The sequence below is a fragment of the Syngnathoides biaculeatus genome, chromosome 19 (genome assembly GCF_019802595.1).
Source record: "Syngnathoides biaculeatus isolate LvHL_M chromosome 19, ASM1980259v1, whole genome shotgun sequence".
In the NCBI taxonomy this organism is placed as follows: domain Eukaryota; kingdom Metazoa; phylum Chordata; class Actinopteri; order Syngnathiformes; family Syngnathidae; genus Syngnathoides; species Syngnathoides biaculeatus.
In genome coordinates, this window is record NC_084658.1 from 4,245,411 (window position 1) to 4,268,711 (window position 23,301).

At 40.5% G+C, this 23,301-nt stretch overlaps 1 protein-coding gene across 1 annotated transcript in view; it reads right to left on the reverse strand.

Moving 5' to 3' along the window:
- Nucleotides 1–12,630, reverse strand: part of cntnap2a (contactin associated protein 2a) — a 476,610-nt gene extending 463,980 nt beyond the window's left edge. Inside the window, exons 1-2 of the mRNA XM_061805953.1 lie at nt 12,621–12,630; nt 11,619–11,831 (exon numbers count right to left, since the gene is read on the reverse strand). Coding sequence (XP_061661937.1) covers nt 11,619–11,831; nt 12,621–12,630 — 223 coding nt within the window. The remainder of the gene's footprint in view (nt 1–11,618; nt 11,832–12,620) is intronic.
- Nucleotides 12,631–23,301: the final 10,671 nt, after the last annotated feature.

Below are 23,301 nucleotides of genomic sequence, written 5' to 3' on the forward strand. Positions count from 1 at the left end.
CGATGAAGAAGTTATGGGTAAGTACGGCATACAGGAAAAAAAACTTTGAGGGACAGATGGTGATGGACTTTGCAAAAAGGATGGAGATGGCTGTAGTGAACACTTATTTCCAGAAGAGGGAAGAACGTATAGTGACCTACAAGAGCGGAGGTAGAAGCACGCAGGTGGATTATATTGTGTACAGACGATGTAATCTGAAGGAGGTTATTGACTGTAAAGTAGTGGTAGGGGAGAGTGTAGCTTGGCAGCATAGGATGGTAGTGTGTAGGATGACTCTGGTGGTGAGTAGGAAGATTAAGAAGACAAAGGTAGAGCAGAGAACGATGTGGTGGAAGCTGAGAACGGAAGAATGTTGTGCGGCCTTTCGGAAAGAGGTAAAACAGGCTCTCGATGGACAGCAGAAGCTCCCGGAAGACTGGACAACGACAGTCAAGGTAATCAGAGAGACAGGCAGGAGAGTACTCGGTGTGTCTTTTGGTAGGAAACTAGAGAAGGAGACTTGTTGGTGGAACCCCAAAATACAGGGAGTCATACAAGGAAAGAGATTAGCGAAGAAGAAGTGGGATACTGAGAGGACTGAGGAGAGGCGAAAGGAGTACATCGAGATGCGACGTAGGGCAAAGGTAGAGGTGGCAAAGGCTAAACAAGAGGCATATGAAGACATGTACACCAGGTTGGACACACGAGAAGGAGAAAAGGATCTCTACAGGTTGGCCAGACAGAGAGATAGAGATGGGAAGGATGTGCAGCAGGTAAGGGTGATTAAGGATAGGGATGGAAATGTGTTGACTGGTGCCAGTAGTGTGCTGAATAGATGGAAAGAATACGTTGAGAAGTTGATGAATGAAGAAAATGAGAGAGAAGGAAGATTTGAAGAGGCAAGTGTGAAGGACCAGGAAGTAGCAATGATTAGTAAGGGGGAAGTCAGAAAGGCACTACAAAGGATGAAAAATGGAAAGGCAGTTGGTCCTGATGACATACCGGTGGATGTATGGAAGCAATGTGGAGAGATGGCTGGGGAGTTTTTGACCAATTTATTCAACAGAATAATTAAATAATCCCATTTTTAAGAACAAAGGTGATGTTCAGAGCTGTGGGAATTATAGAGGAATAAAGTTGATGAGCCACACAATGAAGTTATGGGAAAGAGTTGTGGAGGCTAGACTCAGGACAGAAGTATCTGCGAGGAACAGTATGGTTTCATGCCTCGAAAGAGTACCACAGATGCATTATTTGCCTTGAGGATGCTAGTGGAAAAGTACAGAGAAGGTCAGAAGGAGCTACATTGTGTCTTCGTGGAACTAGAGAAAGCCTATGACAAAGTACCAAGAGAGGAACTGTGGTACTGCATGCGTAAGTCTGGTGTGGCAGAGAAGTATGTTAAAATAGTACAGGACATGTATGATGGCAGCAGAACAATGGTGAGGTGTGCCTTAGGTGTGACAGAAAAATTTAAGGTGGAGGTGGGACTGCATCAGGGATCAGCTCTGAGCCCCTTCCTGTTTGCAGTGGTAATGGATAGGCTGACAGATGAGGTTTGACTGGAATCCCCTTGGACCATGATGTTCGCAGATGATATTGTGATATGCAGTGAAAGCAGGGAGCATGCAGACGAACAATTAGAAAGATGGAGACATGCACTGGAAAGGAGAGGAATGAAGATTAGCCGAAGTAAAACAGAATATATGTGCGTGAATGAGAAAAGTGGAGGGGGAAGAGTGAGGCTACAGGGAGAAGAGATAGCGAGGGTGGACGACTTAAAATATTTAGGGTTAACAATCCAGAGCAATGGTGAGTGTGGTAAGGAAGTGAAGAAACGGGTCCAAGCAGGTTGGAACAGCTGGCGAAAGGTGTCTGGTGTGTTATGTGGCAGAAGAGTCTCTGCTAGGATGAAGGGCAATGTTTACAAAACAGTGGTGAGGCCGGCCATGATGTACGGATGAGAGACGGTGGCACTGAAGAAACAACAGGAAGCAGAACTGGAGGTAGAAAAGATGACACGCTGTGGTGATCCCTAACGGGACAACCCGAAAGGAAAATAAGAAGAAGATGCATAATCATGGTCTTATTGGCTAATTTGGATGAAACAATCTTTTGCATCTTTCTAAAGGATGCTTGTAACATGTGATAAAGTCCATCCATCCATCCATTTTCTGAGCCGCTTAACCTCACAAGGGTCACGGGAGTGCTGGAGCTTATCCTAGGTATTATCGGGCAGAAGTAAGGCAACACCCTGAACTGGTTGCCAGCCAATCGCAGGGTACAAAGAGACAAGTAACAGTCGCACTCAAAATCACACCTCGGGGCAATTTAGAATCTCCAATGAATTGATGTTTTTGGGATGTGGGAGGAAACTGGAGAGCCCAGAGAAAACCCACACAGGCACGGGGAGAACATGCGAACTCCACACAGTGGGGGCTGGAATTTGGACCTCGGACCTCAGAACTGTGAGGCCAATGCTCCAAGCAGTTGCACCAACGTGCCTGGCCCAAACGATAAAGTATTCTAATTAAATATAAATTTAGAACATTGGCTTAGCATGTACTGAGAGAATCTGTATGAATCATTTTGTCAAATTGTAGTTTAAGTCAAGAGCATCAATAGTCTGTCTTAACCTCATCGTAACACCTTCAAATAAAGTTACATTCATTGTGCAGTTTTAATTAGTTTTTAATCAGTTGGGTGAAAGTTACCCAAAGGTCAAAGCTATTTACATTGACTAATGCAAACAAGGGTTGCAGTAAGGGTTGCATCCCTCTGGCCAAGAGCCATTAGCTGTTTAGTGAGTCTTAGCGCTAACATGCCACTCTCATTGAAAAATTGTGAAATGTAACCATGTTAATTCGTCATCAATAACAATTGACGTTAATGATAATCCATTGATTGTATTACTTTGCAAAGCATTTAAATGCCACGCAGAATGGAGTTTCAACATACATGGGTGGCCAATGGCAACCCGGTAGAGCAGTTCACCGGTCACAGTCATGATCAGGAAGCTTCCAAGATGAAATTGGCAGTGTTATCGAGTGTGGGAAGGAGTGTCGAGGGATGATGTTTTCATCGTTATATGAGCGAATCTTGTTTCATCGCTGGACATGAGACAACTCTATTAACTGCTCAGCAAGCATTGGATACAGTTCAAGTGTATGTAAAAGTAATCCTGGCCATCGTGTGGCTAAAGCTCTCTGCTGTGAAGCAAGTCCTTCTTCACTTTACACTGATTGAGTTGGAGAAAATGGTCAGAACGACGATGAATAATGATAATAAAATAACATCGGCAACCTTACAAATTATTATCCTGTGATTGACTGGTGACCAGTATTAGTGGGGATAGGCTCCTACCCACCTGAATGAGGACAAGTGGGAGGATGAATGGATGAATGCATTAAGCCTTTAAAGTACAACAGAGAAAATAGAAGCTACATGTTGAATAAAAATACACATCACCATGGGGGATTTGAGTATTAGATAATCGCGATAGAGATTGCTCATGTTCTCAGCGCAGCAGCTTGAGCAGTCTGTCTTGATTATTTTCTCGCAACAAATGTTTCTTTTCTTTCTTTCTTGCAGCAACCAAAATTCCTTGTGTCCTGTACATACTTGGCCAATAAAGCTGACACTTATTCATAAAGTGATTATTGAATATTATATATGAGTGACATTAAAACATTCAGTCCTGGCCACGTTGCATACATTGCATGTTGCACCTGTGTATTGTCTAAGTATAAAAAAATAAAGAAAGAAGGAAATGCATGGGGTCCACTTTTGTTTGTATACAGAACAGCAGATATTGTCTAGTGAATACAACACCTTTCAGTCTGTTGAAATCAATGTGGCCTTTTTCCTCACAATGAAATACAGCTAGCCTCACAGTAGCATTCATTTTGGTGCAAATACATAAAAGTCTAGTCTCAATGTGTTGTGTCTGCTATTGTAGTGTTATTATAGATTACAAAATATATTACTTGACTGCAGCTCTCATGGTCAAACAAGTGGCAAACCTTTCAACAGCAATGTTTTATAATTTTTCTTAGAGATAATGTCGCTCTGTTAGCAGCTAGCATAAGAGCTTATATTGCACAGTATGCTTCAACATGGGTAGCTGCTTAATAAATTTGTGTATATTATCAAAACTGTATTTCAAGTGATTATATTGTATTGTATTGCACTGATCAGACAGATTTTGTGGTGGCATAAAAAAAAAGAAAAAGAAAAGACAAGTACATTTGTGGAATTAGTCCAGGAGATACTTGCTGTCTCACAATATTGGCTAATGTGAGGTGATTATTTGGCCTCCAAGTTTTGTGATATACAATATTCATCCATTTTTAGTTGAACTCAAAATTGTCCAACTTTGTCTATTCATCAGAAAATAGGTTTAGGCAGTCTCAAGGCAGAATGTCACCACTTTAACAAACACTTTAAAGATGAAATGGTCCTGCGAGTGGTATTACGTTTTGATGGTTATTTTATTTGTTCGAAATTTGAATGACACTAAATGACAGGATCATAATTTTCGCCCTCTTCTAAAAGGAGTCACCAACTTAAGAGATCATCTTTATATTGTTTCAAAGTCAACTTCATATATATTAATCATAGTCTCTAGTTAAATAAAGCAACTGCATTTCTTTGTGAAATGACAACGGGTTGCTTATTCCAAAGCAGGAACATATAAGTATTTTTGTCCCTGAAGGAGCATTCAAAAGTTTTTATGGGGTAAAATATTCATATGATGATAGGCGGAGCATGGTAAATTTAAAAGCCGTGAGAGACTAAAAGAGAATGCAGCATTGTCGTGTCAGTGTGGCTGTGGTCCATGCCCGCGCACACACACACACACACACACACACACACACACATTTTGTAAGTGCAAATGAACAAAAAAGCAGGGTGTTCCTATCACTTTTTTGAAAAGAGGCAAGGATGGACTGTGTAATCAGGGCAAGGGAGGATGAGGGGACCTATTGTGAAGACTAAAGATGAATGAGGTCATCAGGGTTAGATGATAATGCCGCTCAAGGGAGCAAAGTTGGGATTACTGTACTTTGCTGGCAGGATATGAATCAGAAGTGATCGGTAGATAAAGGGCAGCAGGAGAAGAGAAAGAAATCATCACCTGCAGGTGATAGTTTGGGAGCAGGTGAACAAAGCAAGAGCTGGAACCTAGTATGTATGTACAGCATATAATATAAACTGGAATCAACAACTTCCATCCATCCATCCATTTTCTTCGCCACTTCACGAGGGTCACGGGGAGTGCTGGAGCCTATCCCAGCTGTCAATGGGCAGGAGGCACGGTACACCCTGTACTGGTTGCCAGCCAATCGCAGGGCACATTGAGACAAACAGACATGCTTATAAACAAACCTAGGGGCAATTTTGAGTGTCTAATTAATGTTGCATGTTTTTGGAATGTGGGAGGAAACTGGAGTGCCAGGAGGAAACCCATGCAGCCATGGGGAGAACATACAAACTCCACACAGGTGGTTCTGGGATTGAACCCAGGACCTCAGAACTATGAGGCCAAGACTTTACCAGCTGTGCCACCGTACCGCCGGAATCAACAACTTGACAAGTTAAATCTAATGATATAAACAAACTTGCAGCTAAACATCATGTGGGTGCTGACACGCACAGACATGGAACCCAATAGCAGCTAAACACCATGTATTGGGCTGATCTAATCTGACACAAACTATACAGATACCAGTCCTAATCCTCTGCCTCCTAATGGGATCCATTAGACTGCGTGTGCATATACAGACGAAACATTGAACTGCACTCAGGTGTAAAATTGTATACTTTACAAAATGATACCACCAATGGCTCTCACAGATGACGAAGCAATGCCTATAGACACAGGCCTGTCAAATGAAAACAAAAATCGCTTTAAACTAAAATGGGCAACAGGACGCCACTAAATAATCTAATTTACTTTGACTGCGTCTAAAATGAATATTACAGAAGAAAAGTTGCCCTGGAGGAACACACAGATTGATGTCTTTGTCAAATGGCCTGGTATGCTTAATGGGATGAGAAAAGGCTAATCTGATTCTATATCAGACAGGCGCTGGGGGCATCCCATTTAGCCACCCACGGTGCAGCTTGCACACCGACTTGAAGGCACATGTTTTACTCCACAAGATGGCAACTTTACAAAAATATTCTTGCAAAGGGATTAGAATCAATAGAAGTGGAGGCCTTTTCAATGAAAAGACTGAGGATTTACAACAATTGTAACTGGTTAGCTCTCATGAGTATTGTCTTGAATTTATCCATCTTTCCATCCAATTTCCAAGCTGCTTATCCTCACATTGATCACAGGGAGCAATGGAGCCTATTCCAGCTATCATCGGCCTTGAAATGCTTGCCAGCTAATCACAGGGCACATGGAGACAGACAACAGTCGTACGCACAATCACACATTGGGGCAATTTAGTCTTAAATTAATGCGTGTTTTGTTGAGATGTGGGAGGAAAGCGCAGTGCCCGGAGAAAATCCATGCAGGCACGGGGAGAATATGCAAACTCCACCCAGGCAGGGTCAGGATTTGAATCCTAGTTCTCAGAACTGTGAGCTCAACGCTCAAGTTGTAGTTGCAGATTGTCCATTTTGTTGGTGATGGATCTGGCACTGGTGAGGTACAGGCCTGGAAGCGGTGGCCTGTGTGAATTGTTCTTTAGCCTTAGGAGGAAGCTGGACCGAAAGCCTTCTGCTTCGTCTCCCTCTGACATGACCAGAACTCGAGGGTGAACCCAAGATCCACGACTCACGAGACCAGGTAAGTTTCGGAGAGCGCATTTATTTGATCCAAGGTCAATACATAGGCAGGCAGTCCAAAGAGGCAACACTATCAGAATCCTGAGGCAAAAGAGGCAAGGTTGTCAATGAGGCAGGGTTCAGTACATCAAAGACATGAACAAGGAACTGCGGGAACTGCGGGAACGTGACATCAAGATACAAGGATCTGGCGAAGGACCAGACCACACACATGGCAATATATGTTGTCGGGAATGAGCGTGAACAAGAAGCAAGTAGGTGTGTCTGTTCACTGGACTGGGTCAAGGAAGGACAAGCCCATGACACCCTCCTCTTTATCTATTCTGAAATCAATTTTGGAATACACCTGTGAGAGCAAAATTTTGAAAAAGTGAAGGGATGTGAATACTTTATGGTGGCACAGTATATGCACAGTTGTACAACCAATTATTCACGGATGTAAGTAGCCATCTCCACAACAATGATAATCATATCCATGGCTGTATCCGAGGCCATGCCCGAGAAGATGCACAAATGTTCATGGCAGGTTACATAAAATGAATCAGATTAATTCAACACGTCATGGCAGATGATTAACGAAAGCTAGTGAAGTTGACATTACCAGCCATCCAGCATGGAGTTGCACATTTTATTGTACTGATAACACCCACTGAAAAGAAGTACGTTGGTAAGAAGGGGTGGTCAAAACGCACCAGCCAAATTGCGACATTCTGGTGGTGTTACAAAATCTGCAACAAAAAAAAGTGCGACCATGACAACGGGCTATAAAATGTTTTCAAACATTCAAATTTGATTTTTCTTTATTTGGTCAATAACATGTCTTAGTTTTGGAATTGTACAGGGAGTAACCATTTGGTTGTGATTCGCTGGTCATTTTTTACTATCAATGGGCCATATTCTACCGTCTTCTCGGAGAAAAAAAATTAACAAAGAAAAAAAATGAATGCAGCTGGCTTGCAACCTGTCAAAGTGTGCTGACTCCCGCTTACATGACTTCTGACATTCCTCTGTGCATACCGGGTGAAAACATGCACAACTGCCCATGAAGTGTGACTCATTCAAGTTTCAAGTAGGCTTCAATAATTGGAGTGGAATAGGTAGTTTCCCTGAGACATGATTACCATTGAGATCCATCTATTTTCTTATTCGCTTATCCTCACAAGGGTCGTGGGAGTGCTGGAGCCTATCCCGGCTGTCAATGCGCAGGAGGCAGGGTACACCCTGAACTGGTTGCGAGGTAATCACAGGGCACATTGAGACGAACAGCCGCAGTCCCAGTCACACCTAGGGCCAATTTAGAGTGTCCAATTACTGTTGCATGTTTTTGGTGGCCGGAGAAAACCTACGTAACCACGGGGAGAACATACAAACTCCACAGAGGCAGGGCCGGGATTGAACCTGAGACCTCAGAACTGTGAGGCCAACGCTTTACAGCTGCCTCACCGTGCTGCCACCATGGAAATTCGTTTGAAAAATATATCGACGCTGTAAATGTAAAATTAGCCCTCATCGCAGATAAAGACGTTGGATGTTGCCAGCCAGATATGGGCACCCCTCCTCGAACAGGCTACTTTGAAGGAGATGTGTTTTTGTTTTCTCTAATAAATAAATACCTTATACTGAACATAATTTCATCAGAATACTGGACTTAACGGTGAATGCATGTTTGGACAGGCTGTCAATAGGAAACCGACTGAGCCAGGTGTTGATCAGCGTTGCTAAGCATCCAAATTAGTGGCACGGATGCGGGTGACTCACATGAAAAGATTTCACAACTGACAATGAAATACATCAAATAAAAACAATTCAGAATCTAACTCAGCATCAATATAACTGTAGTTGGTGAAAGCGGCACTTTCAGACAAATTCCCAAGCCACCACGCAGCCTGTTTGAAGTAAAAATGCCCCTCGTATATGCATGTTTTCATACTCTAATAGTGCCAGATTTGCCTTTGCCAATTAATATGACATAATATGTCAATGTATGACCATGAACTGCTATAATGTGACCGGAGCACATTTATGGCAGTTGGCCAGTCAATCAGAATGTACGGTATGGGCCAAGTATCTCACGGGCTGTCACTGGTGAATGGCAGAATGATGGGAGTGGGTGGCAAAACGTTCACAGTCAGAAAAGCATGCCGCCGACTGAAGCCCACAAGGGAATGTGCCCCCAATGAGAATAGGGATTTCTACGGCGAGTCCGAACCCTCCTCATCACTGGATTTAATTTTAGTGTTTCACATAAAAATTAGGGATGTTCGATATAACTTTTTTCAGACCGATACCAGTATAAGAATTCACTCACCAATACTGAGTACTGATACCACTACTACATTTGATACATGCAGACATTCATTTTCAGTACTGCTTATCACTAGGGTCATGGGTGTGCTGGAGCCCACCACAGCTATTTTGACGTGAAAAGCGGGGTAGTCTCCAAAATGGTCGCCAGCATATTGCAGGGCACATACAAACACAACCAGCCATACATCAATTTTCTTAGCCGGTCATCCTCACAAGAGTCGCAGAGGTGCTGGAGCCTATCCCATCTGTCATCGGGCAGGAGGTGGGGTTTTCCCTGAACTGGTTTTGCTAACCAATTGCAGGGCACATAGAAACACACGACCATTTTCAATTAAATTCACACTTAGAAAATTTAGCCGGAGAAAAGCCACACGGGGAGAACATACATAGTCCACATATTACGAAGCAGGATTTAAAACCAGATCGTCAGAACTGTGAGGTAAACAAGATGACCAGTAACCCCGTGTCGCCACTCTTGATTCATACAATGTAAACAACACACAATGACAGATAACTGTAAACAAGGCTTTTATTTCTTTCTGGTGCACATGATGTTTCGCCGTCATATCAAACCAATACAGTCAAGCCAATTACTAGTGAGGAGGACTTACTCAATGTCAGATTTTTTTTTCCCCCCCATCAAGGACACAAGCATTTCTTATAAAAACTGTCAAACAAATCATGTGAGTGACTGGCTGTGGAAGCCCTAATGAGACAAACCAAAAGTCGCAAAAAAAACCCAATAATATTAACATTCATAAATTATGAAATTTTCCACACATATGAACAAACTGTTCAGATTTTATAGCGTCCTTAAAAAGACATCACTGTAGGTAATGAGACTTTGTATACAGAAACCAAAGTACCCTGTATACTGACAACACATTACCTTGTGTTTCATGAGAGTCTTCAAAGTTTTCCACCCACCCATGTGTGTTCTTCCAACTCCATAGAAGCCCCTCTGTGTGTGTTCATCTTATTTTGCTGGAGCGTAACAGATCGCAGCAATTGATACTGTTGAGGCAGCCAATTAAGTGACAGAGGAATGCATCTTAAAGCTGACACGCACTCAAGGCATTGCATGCGTAGGAGAAAAATCCCAGGCTTACAGTTGAACACACAATCATTTGCAGGGGCGTACATGCATTGGCATGTAAATGTAAATGCAAATTAACACAAAAATATATGTACACATCAAGAAAGGGTGGGGGGGGTGGATCATGCATAAATCTACATGTGCTGATCTGTATCACCCTGTTGGACATTGTTCTGGCTCCATTTCCCACTGTGTGGTTGAAACAGCCAACTGAGTAAATTTGTCACCATGTTTGCTATGTGGAGCCTAAACAACTGAACACAATGTCTCTTCCCCAGAGAAAATCATTTGGAACCCTTTAGAAAGGACAAACATCCCAACTTCTGCTTAGGGCTACAGTTTTTATTTTGAGCATCAAGCTGATGAGACAATTACTCCTCTTGCTCCTGACATTCCAATCAAGATCAGTACAAATTTCCATAAAAGAGATCAATACCTAAAAAAGAGAACCCTATCACTGTAAGGTCAATGTTGAGTCCAGAGTTCTAAAGGAGGAAAACCTTGTCATTCTTAATCACTTTGCTCATCTGCTCATGCACAGGCATGTCCCAATGTCTCCTGGAAGCGTTTTTCCAACAACGTGTGTCAGATGGGAAGATTATTGACACGTACCTCGGGACACTCTCATCCAGAACCCGGGAGCGCTGGCATACAGTGAACACATCGGTCACTATGAAGCCCTCACATTTCGACCTCAGCCATCATGAGTGGCTTGGAATTGACACTAAAACTCATTTAGTCCATTTCTTTAGAAGTGCATAATAACAGCACAATAAACTTAAAGTTAAATGATGCAACTCTTACAAAATGTATGTAAATGTTAGGATGCATGCACTCTAACCTAGTGAAAGATTGTGATTCATGAATTTATGGGTGCTCAGCCTCCCAATTCACAAGATTTTGTCATAATCAGATTTAGAACAAACATGTAAATGCCTTCATTAAAATAAATCATGTGCAAATATTGTTTTTAAGATCATTTTTACTTAAACAGCTTGCTCTGCGAGGGTTGGCTACTTATTGATAGAGTGTAGATTTTTAAAATTTATGTTAACAAAATCTTGGAGCCCAATCTGAACATGGTCAAGTGAAAAAAGTAATTTTTGTGTCTGGCGATGAATGCTACAATTATTTAGGAAAAGAAAACTAACAGGACCCCCGGGAAAAAGTTATCTAGCGCATGAACTAAACATGCCTTAAAAGAGTCTCAAAAGGGAAGACTGTTGTTAACCTGACTCCACAGAGATAAATTAACACGTGTTAGTGCTCATCCTACCCCCCATACCCCACCCTCCAGCACCTCGAAGCCCCCGTGCCACCTCCGCAGGGAAGCCCTGCATGCTGTGTCTAACCCGACTGGGCTGTGACGATCCTCCAATATCCTTCACCCCAGCAACGCGCACAGACAAAATCAAACATGAAAACAGAAACTTACGAGTTGTTGGCAACGCTCCACGCACGCAGTTGACGCTGCAGAAAATCCACAAAGCCACCAGCAATAACAATATCAGTCCTCCTACAGGACGGTGCATCTTCGCGGTCGGCGTGGAAGCTGCTGACAAGAGCGAGAGAGGGGGGGGGGGAAAACACTCTGAGGAAAGAGCAGAGCCACTCTGCCCGTCCGTCCAGCTCGCTTGGTACTTGAAGACTGGAGAAGAGGGTTGAGAATGCGCTGCACTGACTACCTCCGTTTATTTCTCTCTCCACTCTACAATAAAACGTTGCAAGGATGCTCAAAGATGAAAGAGTGGGTAGGACACTGGAGTAAGACGACGCCAGCTCCAATGCTTCGAGGAAGCGCGTCAGCGAGCAGCTGATAGTGGCGCTCCGGTGCAATGTCCGTGGTGCTGAACTTATCTCCCTCTCCTCCCTCGCTCCCTCCCTTCCTCTCTCACTCAAATACCTCCGCGTTCAGCCACACAGTGCCCCCCTCCTTCTCAAAGTGGTGCTCGCCAGTTAGAATAGGACCCTCGCACCATCACTCGTCTTATCCTCTCATCCCTTCTCTGTTTTAATGAATAAAACGCGAGTGCGGAAGAAACTACTTTACGTGTATAGTTTTGTGTAAAGATGTGTTTTGTTTTGTTGTTTTTCTTTTGTCACAGACTATAGATTTCATCAATGTGAAATGAGTTCACCCATGAGGACCCAAACATTGACAAAAAAAAAAAAATGTGGCTGCATGATGATCAATAAAATGTTTTCCTCAGATCCAATGAAAAACAGCCTCAAGACTCAAAACAGATCTTAAAAGAATTCATCAGCAATCACAAAGGCTAAGTAATGCACTGCTTTATATTTTGCTCCCCTTGGCTGAATAGTATTCAAAATAAACCAAATCAATATCTGGATGGAACCACAATGCATTCCATTTGTATTTAAAATGTCATAAATTGATACTGAATGAATAGCATCTTTATAGGTCACAGGTGAATACCGTGGTTCATTTTGCCTTACTTTCTTTATTATAGTATACATCAACACACAAACAAATGTCTTTTTGGGCAGTTAAATCAATTATTATTATGCCTCTCTCTCTCTCTCTCTCCCTCTCTCTCTCTCTCTCTCATTCGCTCTCTCTCTCTCTCTTTCTCTTCCTCGTATGAACTTGCGTCATTTATCCCATCAAAATCCTAAAAAAACAACCAATATGCATCATTTTATCAGTGGGAAATGCCTGTGATCAATCCTGAGAGTTGGGTGCCGTGCAAAAAAGCCACAAAATGGGAGAGCTATAATTATTAAAAAAAAAAAAAAGTGGGAAGTTTAGTTATATTCACAGAGACACTTTATATTATTCAGAAAGATTATCCCATCTGATCAAAAGCTCTCTCTTTCTCTCTCTCTCTAAGAGAATGTTGGATTTGTGTGTGTGTATGTGTGTGTGAAATAATACAAAATTAAGGAACTATGTGTTACTGAGTAATTTATTGTTTTTGACAATATATACATTTATTCTCCGAGTAGTCATCAAACAGGTCCCTTATTTGCAAAGAAATAAAATCCTACACGCACCACGACAGCATACCCAAGTCCAGGAAACAAGTCTCCAAAGGAGAAGGTGGATCCAAATAAAACTGGTCCAATCTGAACGAAGTTGAAATAAAGAGTCTTTGCCAATTTGCAGAGCTTCAACAACAAACAACACACGCGTAACAGGAGCAGATATACACAGGGGGCCATTAACTAAAGAGGCATGGGTGTGTAGGAAAATTGAAGGGAAAATCACAGCCAGGAATTTAATACATGAGAATAAGAATTTAACACAGAACAACACTACAACTACTCACTAATGGGAAAGATGCTTATGTGTAGTCAAAATAAAAAGACTAAGAAGCGGACAAAAACAAGTGGTAAAAGACAGAATAACACATATAAAGATGAAACAGAAAACCGACAACATACTGTAGTATCAAGTTCTTAACTAATAAGACACAGGTGTGTCTACATGAGAGAAATTCAGGCGAAAAAATTAATTGCATTACTTTGAAAAAATATGATTATTTTGGTGCATACACCTATTGTAAATTTACCTATTGTGGAGCAGCTTAGCAAAACAATACTAAGCCATTCCTAAAAGAACCCAATATGGAAGGATTGTGAATTTTCAACATGGCGCCCATGGCATCCATTTTTTAAAATGGCGACCATATAATTAAATGTTATTAAAGACAAAATTTGTCAAATTTACTGACAATACACAGTACTTCATAATTGTCTGTTGAATCATGAAAAATTAAAAATGGCCACCATTTTCCGGCAGTGGCATAGAGCTATGGACAAGATGTTGATTAAATTCTACATTTTTTCTTGATGGAGAATTTGAAAAGAATGTTTACAAGAATTTTTTTATGTCGAATTTGAAATACAAACTTTTCTATGAATTTCAAGAAGCATTCATCTATCTCACAAGACTCGTATTTGGTGAGACTATTCATATTCATCTTCACAGAAACAAAGAGCAGTGCACGTGACAGACTGATAGATAGATAGATAGATAGATAGATAGATAGATAGATAGATAGATAGATAGATAGATAGATAGATAGATAGATAGATAGATAGATAGATAGATAGATAGATAGATAGATAGATAGATAGATAGATAGATAGATAGATAGATAGATAGATAGATAGATAGATAGATAGATAGAAAATTCCAAGTAAAATGTACTTAAACATTTTGGGGAAAAATTTAAATCTTGTTTGCAACTTGCAATATTCATCAGTAAAACATTACAAGGGATTTCTGTGCGGACATTGACAACAAGATTTTTTTTAATAAACATTTACCAGATAATTCTTTAAAATTGTGTCTTTTTACAGTGCTGTATTCTACTCGATAATATTTTTGAAATAAAAATAAATTATATCAAAGGGACTGACTCGCTTAAGATATGTATATTATCACGTACATCCGCCAAATAACTGGAAAAGAATGATCCCATTTTTCATCTTTTACTCACTACTGCTTGTTTGGCACATCACAAGGCCTCCACTACACTATTGTCAGTAAGACAGTGCACAAATGTTTTCGTCAATATGTCATGCATTGTAATTTTCAGCTATCAGTCACCTCATGACAGTGATGCCAGGAAACTAAAAAAGTTGATTACGGCATTGATTGATATCTAGAGGGACCAAGACTTTTACATACAACTAATAAAGAAATGATGGGTAATCTCGTGTTTTTTTGCAATTTGGGATTAATTCACAATTTATTGAATGTTATTCCTCTTGCACGTGTCAAATTTGCAATTACACAAAGAAGTGCTAATGACTGAATCCGCAACATTTAAGATGTTGACGATAAAAATAGAGCGTTTTTCTTTATTTTGCTGGAATGACTTGTGCTCTTTCAAAATCCATTCAGCTGTATATAATGGCCAACATAACGTACTGCGTGTCAACAAAAACAGCGGCAGGTAAAGTAGGAGCCTAGTGAAGCCAAACATGGTTATATTCTTCTGCTGTTAAAGTTTTTTTTTTTTTTTAACAGGAATTTATTCACTAGAAAGTTATGAGGAGATGGTATAGGGTATAGCAGCTATATTCTGATTAGAGCTGCAATTTATAACTATTTTAATATTCAAGCAATGGGTAGATTATTAATCAATGAATCAGATTGAAAACGGTTTTAAATTCCCATTACCTTCTGGTAAAACAGCACATATTCAAACTGGAAGTGGACAAAAGTGGGTTGCTCCATTTATATTCAAAATTCAAAATTATGAAAAACACATTTAGAAGAAAAACATTAAGGTCGACTCGTCGACTGATTGGTATGCAGCATGGTCGTTTCACTAACAACATTAAACAAAAACAGCAACACCCTATTGTTGACCACCCCCAGGGAAAGCATTCACAGATGCATAAATAGTGGGAATCCACAAAAAGACATTTGGAATTGAAGAAGCCTTTTGGATTAAGGGTGAAACGTCCTCAACACGAATCCATGATGCAACAATTGCGTTTTATCATGACCTGGATGATTTGATAATTTACACTTCAAGTAAAAATAATTTAATCTCATGGCCAATTATTCTGTAGTCACAACCATTAGCACATGCCAAACAATATGGTAATTTTTTTATTTTCTTATCATTCATTTCATGCTAGAGTGCATCATGTGATATTATCCAACTTTGATTATTTTTACTTATTGATGACTCTCCAATTTAAGTTGGTTTATTTTAAGACAACACTTGTTTTGTTTTAGAATCATTGGAATTTAGTGCTAACGGCTCAATGTAGAATCCTATTGTAAAGCTAACAGTGCTAACAGCAAAATAGCAATACTTAGTGCTCTAACTCCCGTAATTTCTCAAACATAATGCACAATTTTTTCCAAAAATATTTTCAAAACATCAATAGAGCGTATTATATTTCGGTATGGATGAAAAATAAAAAATACAATCACATTGTATAGTCATATACGGGTACATAGAGTGCTAAAAAATCATATTCGATGTCTCATGTTACACATTTATATTTATTATGGTAATGTGCTCTAAGAACCTGAACTCTGACCTCCTCGGGGATGGGTGCAGCTTTGCATTTAACAATTGTAAGCATAGCATATTTGTTGCTACTGTACCAAACATCAGAAACGACTGCCCGTGAGTTTGGTTTGACTAAAACGAAGACAAAAAATGTCAAATACAAGGGCTAGTTGTGCAGCCGCTTTTAAAAGAAATGTTTCACCACTCCGGCCAATGACGCGGCCAAACCGGAAGCAAAAAAACGTGAGCTGAAACTACGTAGTACGATTGTACGATCATTTAAAAAAAATAAAGGGACAGTGCTCACAATTGAAATGCTTGCTCTTTTAAAAGTGACAATTACACTCATTTCTACACAGTTTGAGCTTTCGTTTTGATCGCGACCTGACGCTATGAAGAGCTGGTACAGATTGTAGCCGAACGGGGGTAAGAGTTTGTGCTGTTAGCATGATGGACCTTCCCCTCAAAGTGCCGACACTAATGAGAAATAAAGGGAACCATTACTTTAGGATTAAAAAAATATTACCTCACAAACACCATGGATTGCATAGAGGGTAACAAGATGGGATCACTGTTCATGAATGCATGCACCACCAAAACTAGACCAATTAATCAATGATGAGTTTGATAGTGCAATGCACCAAAGGTAGCTACGATGGATATTTTTTTTTATTTAAGACTGCAATATGTGTTAACAGTATTAATAAAATATTATACCATCTTTGAGCATTTATTTTAGTTTTAGGGATTCTGCTCTGACAATTGCAGGGACCATGACAAGCGTGTCCAGCGGCCTGTCCCGAGATACAGAAAATAAGTATTTGAACACCCTGCTCCATTGCAAGTTCTCCCACTACAAACAATCAAATCAATTTGGAGGGAGCTGAAACTCCGTGTTTCTCAGTGACAGCCCAGATCTCGAGAAGATCTGTGTGGAGGAGTGGGCCAAAATACTTCCTGCAGTGTGTGCAAACCTGGTGAACAACTACAGGAAACGTTTGACCTCTGTAGTTGCAAACAAAGGCTACTGTACCGAACATTAACATAGGTTTTCTCAGGTGTTGAAATACTTATTTGCAGCTGTATCACACAACTAAATCGTTTAAGAAATCATACATTATGATTTCTGGATTTTTCTTTTTAGATTATCTCTCTCACAGAGGACATGGACCGAAAATTTCAGGCCCCCCCATGATTTCTAAGTAGGAAAACTTTCAATATAGCAGGGTGTTCACTTACTTATTTTCTTCACTGCATATACTGTATTACCGCTGCATCAGTACATGCACAAAGATTGTTCTTAATGATTGTTGTACAGACTTTTTTTTTTCAAAAACAATGCAAGTACAAACAAAAGTACAAACCTAGGAAAATAGAAATACAGATAATTCCCAATTTTTTGAGCATATGGATTGCAGCAACTTGGTGGTGTGCACTGTACATTAATAGAAGGGTTTTCTTGATTTCTTTAGGTCAACTTTGAGGATGCGCATTATACTTCTAGACGCATTATACTCGAGAAATTACGCTAAGAAATATTCACACAAATACTGCAGCAACATACAGATTAGTAAATATTCTTCCTTAGTATATATTTCTATTCTTAAACTACCCATCCATCCATCCATTGTCCATACCGCTTAGCCTCATAGGGTTGCTGATGTGATGTAGCTGATACACCCGGAACTGGTTGCCAGACAATCACAGGGCACATACAAACAAACATTCAGACTAAGAATCACATCTACGGGAAATTTAGAATCTTTAATTCAGCAACCATGCATCTATGCATTTTCTGAGCCGCTTATCCTCACAAGGGGTTGGGGGAGTGCTGGAGCCTATGCAAAACACATACAGTAGCAAGGCAAACACATAACGGCGCAGATTAATATAATAATCACTTTTAATTGATTACTTTATTGATTAGGTTGCAGACACTTGGGGCGGCATGGTGGATCAGCTGGTAAAGCATTGGCCTCACAGTTCTGAGGTTCCAGGTTCAATCCCGGACCCGCCTGTGTGGAGTTTGCATGTTCTCCCCGTGCCTGCGTGGGTTTCGTCTGGGCTCTCCGGTTTCCTCCGACATTCCAAAAACATGCAACATTAATTGGACACTCTAAATTGCCCCTAGCTATGATTGTGAGTGTGACTGTTTGTCTCCATGTGCCCTGCGATTGGCTGGCAACCAGTTCATGGTGTACGCTCCTCCTGCCTGTTGACAGGTGGGATAGGCTCCAACACTCCCCGCGACCCTCGTGAGGATAAGCAGCAAAGAAAATGGATGGATGGATGTTGACACTTAATTAGTTGAAACGAGCATCATAGCAAAACATGCCCACACCGATATCGTCATACGCACAATTGGGAGTACAACCCCCAAAACCAAAATCTATTGTCGTATCAAAATTGATCTGTGAGAGCGCTGCAGGTCATCCAGACTCCCATATAACACAATTACGCAGAAAGAGTAGCCGAAGAAGAAATAGTACAAGTCTGACTAACAGTTTATTGGAAAACTACAGTACATTACTGTAGCAACCTCGTCTACTTCATCTTTACTGTGTGAAATTGTCTGTGAAAAGGGTTGTATAAACACTCAACACAACCATTTGCTTTTCTGTGTTTGGGAACTCCATTTCACACTAAAATTAGGGGAGGCCATGGATCATCGGATGGTAATCTCAACATTTACGATTGTCAACCACAATCAAAATTTGGAGCAGATCTGAGAAAGAGAAAATTGCTCTCAAGACATCACATATCCTGACCCATTTTTTTTTACACAATTTCATATGGATAAGATTCGCCTAGATAGGATTTAATCTCCAAACTGAGTAATTCAAACCAGGATATTTAATCCTGATTCTAGTGAAATTCAGACATGGATCTGGTAATCCAATCCTACCCCGAATTCCTCTCAAATGCTGTTCCTGGGTATTTCAAAGTTCCAAAATACAGATTCGAAATATATATATCTTTAAAATACAGAATTAGATTTTTGTGCACTGTATTGTCTGTGCTTTCATCCTGGATCAGGCTGTGCCAATGTTGAATTTGAAATTACACACCACCTGATCAAGCACTTTCTCATTTGGCTTCAGACCAGACCTTTCCCACTCAAAAAGAGAAAATCTCATCCAGTTTAACCACTTTTTCTTCGATTATTCACATACTCCGACAATCATTGCATCTTAAAACAACAGCATTTTTTGTTTAAGTGTAACAAAAGTAAACATCAGCGGCATGTTGAGCTCGTCTTTGCTCTACATTGCCCTACGTTGTGTTGCCAAATAGTGCACCGGTGGTGGACGCTGTCATCATAAAACACATTGATGAGCTGCGTAAGTACTGTAACATTTGTAATGAGTATACGTCTTTAAGGGGAGCGGGTGTAAGGTGAACTCGGAAAAATAAAGTGTGGTGGAACAGCGGTCATTGTTAGAGAAAGTTCCGTCTGCTGCCGAAAAGAAACCAATGGCTTTTAATTTTTTACAGTACGTATGTGACTTGTGCCATTGGATGTAACAACCAGTCATCCCTCACTCATTGAATTACATTGCAAAATGCCAGAAACTGAATAGCTGTATATATGATATACTTTCAATTAGCATTGATTTTTTTTTTTTTTTTTGCGCGCAACGCAGAATATCTGCGAAGAGACTGCATCACCAGTGCACAATTGTGCACGCGCGCAGTTTAGAGGGAACATTGGCTGACTTTTTTTTTTTTTGGCACGCCATCCTGCGATCGACCAAGATTGCTACGCATTGAGCACCCCTGCTGTACCATATACACTCCAACTTCCATAGAGGTTTGGATTGTTTTAAGGTAAAGATAAAGGAAGATAAAGGGAACTGTGTATCACACTTTTGTAATAATGGTATTCAACCTCAAATATGCACAATGCTTGTCCCTTCTTTAATGCCATAACGATTGTAGTTATGTAGCGTTACATAGTGTGCATACTTTTTGCTATTAGATGGCATCATTAAGAAGCGGATTAGGTCACTGAAGGCCCATGTCGGAATTTCACCGCCTGCCACTACTATTAAAAGACTTAAAATCACGATTCTGAAGTGCTGATGTTGTGGTACCTGGATCAGATCGATCCTATCGGACAGTTCTTTGATAAAGCAGGGTAAAAGTTCCAAGATCAAGTTGATGATATGGTTAGCCCGCTGTACTGATGACACAAGGAAGACGGTATGAAGCCTCATATAAATCCCAAAAGAAAGCGAGCAGAATTGCCATCTGCTAATTAAAGGCCTTTGGTGTCAATCGTTGCAGAGGTCATTTGCATACACTTGATATAGAACAAGGGGTTAGAAAATTTACATCTGCACTTGTAAAATGTTTCCCATGCAATCAAATACAAATCACTACGCGTGTGTGACAAATCACTGTAACTTATTCAGTATGTTAACATCCGCGGTAAACTTTCTTTGATGTTTATCTGTCTGCGTAGCAACTATACAGCTCTGCCATGTTTTTGATGTTTCCCAAATTTCCCAAACCCCAAACCTCAGGGGGAAATGCCTCTCGGCGTGCATATTTTAACTTCATGCCCCCGCGTGCAGTATTTCCACAAACAGGTCAGCCTTCCCACTGAACTAACAAAGAAAAACCACAAAAGTATAACATCAAGTGTGAAAACTTGTCACAAAGCAATTTCTGATGAACGCTACCTTCAAAAATCTGTAATGATAAATCCCACAGGATGTACTCACACTGTACTAGTTCTACTGAACCAGGCTTGGGTCTGATTCCACCCCACCCCCTTTGTCCTCTTGCTGGCACACACAAGTTACTGCAGTGATATGCTTCAGGACATCTCTTACTTCTGATTACTGCACTGCAAGACTGGAACTTTCTTAACTTGGTTTCTTATGTTGCGTCATTTTGTAGTATTCTCTTAACATAGCTTGAAGGTTTAACAATCACATACTACATTTATACTTTTTACATGAGCAAATACACAGAAGCCAAGATTTTTGTTAATATACTTTTTATGGTATAATACAGCAGGTGTCTTTCTACTTTTATGAGAGTTAAGGATGCTACAATGCTACTTATAAAGTTAATAAAGATTTTATGTGGGTAATTTTTTTTTCATTATCTATAGAGAAATTGTTTTGAAAGTAAAACAACTTGGAAGTTGACCAGCTGCCTGAAATGGATTGTGTTTGAGAAGAGATTAAGAAATGTGTTAATGCTGTGTTACACTACATTCATCAAAAGACTGAAGCAGTTTTTTGTTCTCTAAGAGTTGGACAAATTTCTATTCTTTTGGAAAACAAAAGACAGACACAATCTCCTTTTAGAAGCAAGACTGGCCTTTTAATAATGTCACTGCATAATTGGTTTGTGAAGCATTTGGTGGACTTAACTTAATGAGCCTAAGGGAATCAATGGCAGAAAAAAAGAGGAAAAATCCTGGCTAGGAAAGAAATAATACCACTGAAAGAGCTCACCTTTCACACCTTCACTCTCCAGTTGGACAATAATTCCGAATTGTCCCACCTGCTAACCTTCACTCTCACTCAATGACTTTTTTTCACCCAATTTTGATTAACCTCCTTCAACACATTCTGACAAGGAGGGTTACAGCTTTTTCACTAAACGTGATAACCATATCAGAAGTATTTAATATATTTTACAGTGAAATTTAGAATCCAGTTATGATAATAATCTACTAATGTTAAATATGTATTTGATTTTTTCCCCGTTTGCCTCAGGATATTTATTATGTTTCTTCAAAAAGCATAATTTTACATCTCTATTACCGCCACCAAGTTCAAAAGGACTTTGTGCTTTCTTGAGTTTGACAAACTCATCACTTAATTCATTGATTAATTCAGTCGATTTGTGTTTAATACTGGAAAATGGAGTGCACTGGGTATTGAGTTGGTGCCCCAGCTCAAGCGGTTTATATTCAATATCAACTAGTTTGTGTCATGATCCAGCCGCTTCAGCACGAGCCGTGCGGGTGCCCGCGCGGGTGCGCTAATTGGGAGGCGCACACCTGCGACTCATGCGGGCGGATCATCCCGTGTATATATAGGACCCGGTGACGACTGGTCCTCCGCCAGTTCGTTGAGCTTTATGTCCCGTTCCAGCACCCTCATATTCCTGACTGAACCTGTGTGTACCGACCTCCGTCCGTTCTCTGACCAACCTTGTAAGCCTGACTCCTTGACACTTCTGCCTGCGTTGTTTCCCCGTGCACCGGACTGCCTGCTCGATCCCCGAACTCTGCATACAATATACGTGTCTCTTCTTGAACTACCTTGCGTCTTCCGAGTTCCTGCATTTGGGTCCTACCACTCGTTCCAATGGGACGTGACAGTTTGTGCTCAAATAATAAACCTTGTGACAGTATCTGTGGGCTACATTCACGCTGACTTCCACTATAGCACACCGGAACACCTTTATTCTGATCGATGCTTGGGTTGCAATCACGTGATAATCGCCACCATTTCTACAGACAAGCGAGGCGTTGCAGACTACATCACCATGGCAACGTCCACAGACCCATGTGTAAGCGGTGAGCGGCAGATGTTTTCTGCCTATTTAAATTCACTCGATGATGACGCCAAAGCTAGATATATACAGAAGATCAAACTCTGTGAAGATATCGATCCGTATACTCTCCACAACGACGTACTTTCAAAGGATCTGAAAGACTTCCCTCAAGTAGAATATCTGGACAATAGAAATACACATGCTTCTCATTTACAAAATGATCAGAACAGACTTTCAAATAACCTATTGCCTTTTGTACTCGAGCTTCGTTCTGATCTGTACATCATATATTTGCAAGCCACTTTTGTTGCCGTTTTTTCGATAACTCTATTGTATCTTCTTCATGCAATCTAATCTTTGGAACACGGAAAAATCGCTTCCCAATGGCTCTGTTTCCGCAATTTCCACATCTGTAGATCCTACAAAAATCTGTCATGATGACGATGGACAGCTGACTGCTTGTCTGCAACAATGGCGGTCAAGTACCCGGATGAACAAGCGTGACATCCCGTGCAACCCAGCTATAGGAGATCTAAAAAGTAGAGGAATTCAGAACAGTTAGAGAGAATATTTTATCCCATCAAAAGTTGTTGC